Below are 6,032 nucleotides of genomic sequence, written 5' to 3' on the forward strand. Positions count from 1 at the left end.
ACACTAGCCACTAGTGTTAAAACACCTTTTACCGAGCTTGGGTCTAGACGCAGAAAAAATTTTAAAAGCAAACAAACAAACAAAAAAAGCCAACCCAAACCCAAAACAAACAGAGAAAAATCAATAAAGCAGTTTTCAGATACTAAAACAGGGAGGAATAAAAGGAGTTTCCTGGAAATGTTTCTGGCAGCAGTGTCACTGCCATGCTGCTGTGCCCAGTGGGAGATGCCTCCTCACACCTGCCTGGTGCCAGCCTCATGGAAGTGGCCCTGCCGGCCGTGTTCAACAAAACCTCTGGCAGAGCTGCAAAGGCAGCAGCTGTCCCAGGCAGAAGGAGCGGGCTGGGCCTGCTGGGGGGCACCCAGGGCCAGACCCCACAGCAGCCCGTGCAGCCGCCGCAACAACCTGACCGAGCAGGAGCCCTCCAGGCGCACACGAACGGCGCTGGGGCTGCCAACACCCGTCATTGGTGTCTCTTTGCCTCCAGACTTAGTCTTCCCTTCGTTCTGCAATCTGCCCGCTTTAAGTCCCTCCAAGTTACATTCCACCAAGGCTTAGCGTGCAGCCACTATCTCCGGCCCGACAGCGCTCGGAGTAAATACTTGAACAAGCGTTGCCCAACCTAGCGGCTCCAGCGGTGCCGCATTGCCCCGGGGCGGCCCCCGCCGCCTCCGGGCGCTCCCGGTCCCGTCCCGGGGGTGATGCGGGGCAGCCCCGGCAGAGCCCGCCCCGCCGGGCGGGAGGCGCGGCCCGGCCCGGCCCGGCCGCCAATGGGCGCGGCGGGGCGGGCACGGCCGCGGCCGGGATAAGAGGGACGGCGGAGGCCGGGCCTCGCCGGGCAGAGGCGATAGGAGTGCGGCGGAGACCCTCGGCCGTGGTGAGCGCGGGCTGCGAGGCGGGGGCGCGGGGAGAGGGCCGGCCCCGGCCGCGTCCTTGTCCCGCGCTCAGGGGTTCCTGCCGGGAAGGAGCCGCCATTCCCGCCGCTCCCTCGGGAGACTGCCGCCTGCGCACCCCGCGGCCCGGCCCCTCCGCCCGGGCTTGTTTACAGTCGCGGCCGAGGGTGGGGCGGGCCACACGGGGTGCTCGGCCCCGGCCGATCGCTGGCGGAGGACGCGCGGGCGGCCTCGGGTCTGGCATCCCCTGCGCTGAGGGCGCCCTGCCTGACCGCTGTTCTCCGTCCTTGGCAGATCTGCCAGCATGAACCCTTTCCTGACCACGCTGTACCTCTGCTTGGGCGCGGTTCTCGGCGCGCCGAGGCTGGACCCCGAGCTGGACGACCACTGGCAGCTGTGGAAGTCGTGGCACAAGAAGGACTACCATGAGGTGAGCGGCGGGGGTACGCGGGGCTGGGCGAGCGCGGAGCGCACGGGGCCGGGCCCCGCCAGCTGAGTCATGTCTGCTTTGTTACAACGCCGGCTGTGGGCAGCGCTTGGGAGGCATAATCCTCGTCTTCCCAGGATCCTTTCCTGTGTTTGTGTGCTGACTCAGCTGCGCTGTACTCCTTGTTTTTGTTATGGGGACGGCAAAAAGACTACTTCTTAACCATCGTTCACGCTTCCCGTTCGAGTAGTCCACATTTGCCCGAGTATTATGAGCCTTGGAAATCTTGTTGTGCAAGTGAACTTGGTTTGCAGTGCCTCCTTGAAGTATGCTGTTTTTTTGGCCTCTTAGAGAGAGGAAGGCTGGAGAAGAGTGGTGTGGGAGAAGAATTTGAAAATGATTGAAATCCATAATCTGGATCACGCATTAGGAAGACACACCTACAAGTTGGGAATGAATCAGTTTGGCGACATGGTATGTATAGAGACATCTAATGTACAGTTCTAAGTAATGGTGTGTAATAAATATTGACTGGGTATATTGATCTGTTTTTTAGACAACTGAGGAGTTCAGACAACTGATGAATGGTTATATACACAAAAAGTCAGAAAGAAAATACAGAGGATCCCAGTTTCTTGAGCCGAACTTCCTGGAAGCACCCCGATCAGTAGATTGGCGAGAGAAGGGATATGTAACTCCAGTTAAAGACCAGGTACTATCTGATGGTGAATTTCTAACCAGTTACAGGTCCACTTTCGTAGAGGAAAAACACTGTGCCTGTTTACTGGTGCCTAGTACAAGCTTACTCAACTAAGCACCATTTTGTAACTGTCTGGGTTTGTAACTTGTGATTTCACTTTATTCTTCAGGGTCAGTGTGGCTCTTGCTGGGCTTTCAGTACAACGGGAGCTCTTGAAGGGCAGCACTTCAGAAAAACTGGCAAACTTGTTTCACTGAGTGAACAGAATCTGGTGGACTGCTCTCGCCCTGAAGGGAATCAAGGTTGTAATGGTGGTCTCATGGACCAGGCTTTCCAATACGTGCAGGATAACGGGGGCATTGATTCAGAGGACTCTTACCCATACACTGCAAAGGTAAGTGGAATACCTGAACGTTTATTGCAGGTGTCATGTTTTTTGTGTGGAAAAGACTGTGTGTTGGGAAACTCATACCTAGAAAGGAAAATGTCTGTATAGGGATCAGTGCCTCTGTAATTCCTGTTGTATCTTTGCTAAGAGAGCTAACATGACTGTTAGCCCTGGTAGGAATCACGTACTGCACTGGTCGCTGAGGTCAAAATCTTGACAGACCAGTTAAAAAAACTGGAGCAAGTATTCTTATTCCTCCCCCTCGTTGTTGCCCTTCTATCATGCCTTATCTTGGTTGCCACACCAAACCAAGAACCCAGCCCTTGTGAACAGTGCTACTTAGTGGTAGGAGAGCAATTAATCTTCCTATAACTGACCTTTTACAGCTGTAGACCAGCTGTTGCTGCCTGTAGACCACCTAATTCTTGTGGCTACTGTCAATTGGATTTTTAACAATAGTTGTTGTTAATTCTTTGAGTTCTGTTTCTGGACTAAATGTGCATAAATGGAGATAATTGATAGGCTTTTGAAATCCCTCTAATGATCTATCAAATGTTAGAGATACAAGAGGATGAAAGAGCAATAGGCAATTGTGGTATCACTTCAGAGCCCATAGTTTCTGGTTTTCACCTTTTAAGAGTTCTGCTCACTCTAGAGGATCTGTTCTTTCAGCTTGTTTTGTTTTGTCTGAGTGGACAACAGCAATACCATTTGTCGTGAACAACACTAGATCTGAGTCCCTGCAATCTCAATTTTTTCCTAAACTTGGCTGTGGTAGAGATTCCAGTTGATTATGTGCCTACTTGCTGAGTACAAAATGTAAGCAACTGAGATGTAGTCTGTGTTTATTTAGTTGGGGAAAAACCTATAGTGCAGGTAAGGGAAGAATGGGCTTACTTGAATCTGCTTCAGTTTCACATGACCTGACTGCCAAACTAGGCCTCACCTCTCCTGCTGTAGATGTATGTGACATCAGCAGTTCAGGCTTCACTGTAGGAAAACAAACAAAAAAACCCCCAAACCCACCACCTGAACAAACAAAAAAAACTAGAAATACCACCCCCAAATGTTGTATGTAAGGTCATCTAATACAAATTCCTAACTTTCAAATCACTCTGTGCAGCTTTTCAAACTATGTCATGTTAAAGTTGTGGATTTTAAGGGCTTGCTCAATGAGCAGTTTCTGGATTGCTTTGTAATTAATGAATACTTGGCTTTCTTCCATTGCCCATTAATGCATTCTGGGCTTCTTTCCTTCCTGTAAAGATACTTGTCCTGCCCACCAAAGAGGGCAGAGTTCCAGAATGTGATGGCCCTCTGCACCTCAGTAAAGTTGGTGGGGATTTTTTGGTCCCCACTGTCATTTACTTTCTCTGTACTTTTGAGAAACTCAGAAGCAGTTCTTTTGTATTCCCTGTCTGTTATCCTTGCAGAGTACTGCTGGGGCAGTTGGATCCTCTTCAGTCCCTTGCTTTCAAAGCAGCAAAGTCACATAAAGTGTGGTAGTTCTGTGCTCACCTGTGTTAAATGGAAAACTGTGTAATAAATACAGCTTTCTCTACTTAGGATGATGAAGACTGTCGCTACAAGGCAGAATACAATGCTGCTAATGACACTGGCTTTGTTGACATCCCTCAAGGACACGAAAGAGCTCTCATGAAAGCAGTTGCAGCTGTGGGTCCAGTCTCTGTTGCTATTGATGCAGGCCATTCTTCATTTCAGTTCTATCAGTCAGGTGGGGATTTGTTAATTACATTCATTTAGAGAACTGGGTTTTTTTAATTACTCAATATTCATTACTTTACAGTTAAATAGATGGAAAAACCCCCAGGTATGATAATTCAGAAGTCATTTTAATTCTAGGTCAGGTTTTCCATATGTGTTTCTTTTGCATATGTGTCACTTATCCCTCAGTTTTTGCCATGATAAAACTCACTTACGATTCCTTTCTCTAACTTTCAAGAAGCTGTGCAACATTTAAGCTTAAACGCACAAAGCTTCTCATGAGGGATGAGGGTTTTCTACAGATGATTTTGCTCATGTGTAAACTTATACCTTTGCAGGTATCTACTATGAACCAGACTGCAGCAGTGAAGACTTGGACCATGGTGTTCTGGTTGTAGGTTATGGCTTTGAGGGGGAAGATGTAGATGGGAAGAAATACTGGATTGTTAAGAACAGGTAAGATCTGTCTCATGTATCCTGGAGAGAATAGAAGGTAGTTTGTCACTTGGAAGGGGAGAGGTAGAGAGACAACAGTAATTCAAATCTGTGTGTGGGAAATCTGGAGTTTGTTTTCAGATTATATGGTATGACAAAAGGAAAAATCCAACTTGTGCTGCTGCTTACTAAAGTAAGCCCAAAGCAGCCATCTTATTCTGCTTGTTCAGTTAATTTAAGGGAGCTCAGTGCTGAAACAGCCTGTGAACCTAATAGATAATAAAGCAGGGGAGCAGGAGGAAGCCTGCTTGTGGGGGTGTAATGGATTTCTTTGGAAGCAGAGTTCTGCTCACTTCTGTGAAATAGGATAATACTTGGACTTTAAAGATGGAGTTACCTCCTAGGTTGAAGGGAAAATACATTAATGCCAAAGGGCACATCACATGAGCTTGTCTCATGTTCTCAGCATTACTGGGACACCACCCTTAATTGCTGTTTGCAGCCTTTGACTTCCCTTAAATTGCCTGGGAGCAGTGTCTGAGCTTCAGGCACCTGTAGTCAAGGTTTGCACATCAATGTGATTACCTCATGAGAGAATGGCTGCATTCTTCCGTTCTGTGAGCTTGGGATACCTCCTGGCATGCTTTTAATTGCTGGAAAGCACTTAAGCTTTTGGCTGCAGCTATCTTGGATTTTCTCCACAAGTGTGGAAGGCAGCAGTTTACACTTTTAAACACTTGGAGGGGAGGGTAGCTTCTGAATATGTAAACAAACCCTTTGCTTTTATTTTCAGCTGGGGTGAGAAGTGGGGTGACAAAGGCTATATCTACATGGCCAAGGACAGGAAGAACCACTGTGGAATAGCAACAGCTGCTAGCTATCCACTCGTATAATTTGAAGACTGAACATTTCAGTACAAGAGGGGATTTAAACTGAATGACCAAACCCATGTTCACATGTGGTAGCCTTGTGTCTTTCAAAACTCAACTTGATTTTTAAAACTCTTGAAGTATATTTTACATGTTGGTGACATGCCACTTGTTTAAATTAATGTAAATGTTGGTATGTAAACAGCTTGTAATATTGCTGGCTTTTGACTGCTTAATCCAATAGATCCTTTGTATTTTTCCTTTTTTTTAAAATTGCAATGTGTCTAAAGTTTACTTTTTAAATAAATACTTAAATTCCTCTGTATACAGATGACTTGGCATTTTGGTCTTTTTTTCTACTTGGTACTTTTGTCAAATAGGCATCCTAAATCATACTCTTAGGTGGAGTCTGTGTGTTCACCTCTCTATCCATTGGTCACTAAAATGCAGCCCTGTCTGGGAATGGCAATAGCTGTTAAGCAAGTGTAGAATTTATGGTATAGATTATTTAAAATGGGAAGTGGAAAATTATCTCTGGTTCCTTGTGTCTCATAACAAAGATTTTCAGTCTTGTCATCAGATGCAGCATCTGATC

General features: G+C 47.1%; 1 protein-coding gene across 1 annotated transcript; it reads left to right on the plus strand.

Moving 5' to 3' along the window:
* The first annotated feature begins 719 nt into the window (after positions 1-719).
* On the plus strand, positions 720-5,768 carry CTSL (cathepsin L). Its single transcript, XM_063422051.1, has 8 exons — positions 720-877; positions 1,188-1,323; positions 1,672-1,794; positions 1,877-2,032; positions 2,190-2,414; positions 3,975-4,143; positions 4,472-4,589; positions 5,362-5,768. The coding sequence occupies exons 2-8, from the start codon at positions 1,198-1,200 to the stop codon at positions 5,459-5,461; spliced, it is 1,017 nt and encodes a 338-aa protein (XP_063278121.1). The 5' UTR covers positions 720-877; positions 1,188-1,197; the 3' UTR covers positions 5,462-5,768.
* The last annotated feature ends 264 nt before the right edge of the window (positions 5,769-6,032 follow it).

This window comes from Prinia subflava, chromosome Z (assembly GCF_021018805.1).
Source record: "Prinia subflava isolate CZ2003 ecotype Zambia chromosome Z, Cam_Psub_1.2, whole genome shotgun sequence".
In the NCBI taxonomy this organism is placed as follows: Eukaryota; Metazoa; Chordata; class Aves; order Passeriformes; family Cisticolidae; genus Prinia; species Prinia subflava.

Excerpts from the sequence above, each read along its gene's own strand:
- CTSL (XM_063422051.1), top strand. The coding sequence starts at position 1,198 with ATGAACCCTTTCCTGACCACGCTGTACCTCTGCTTGGGCGCGGTTCTC. Across the intron at positions 1,324-1,671 it reads ACAAGAAGGACTACCATGAG|AGAGAGGAAGGCTGGAGAAG; the intron begins GTGAGCGGCGGG and ends TTGGCCTCTTAG. Across the intron at positions 2,033-2,189 it reads TAACTCCAGTTAAAGACCAG|GGTCAGTGTGGCTCTTGCTG; the intron begins GTACTATCTGAT and ends TTTATTCTTCAG.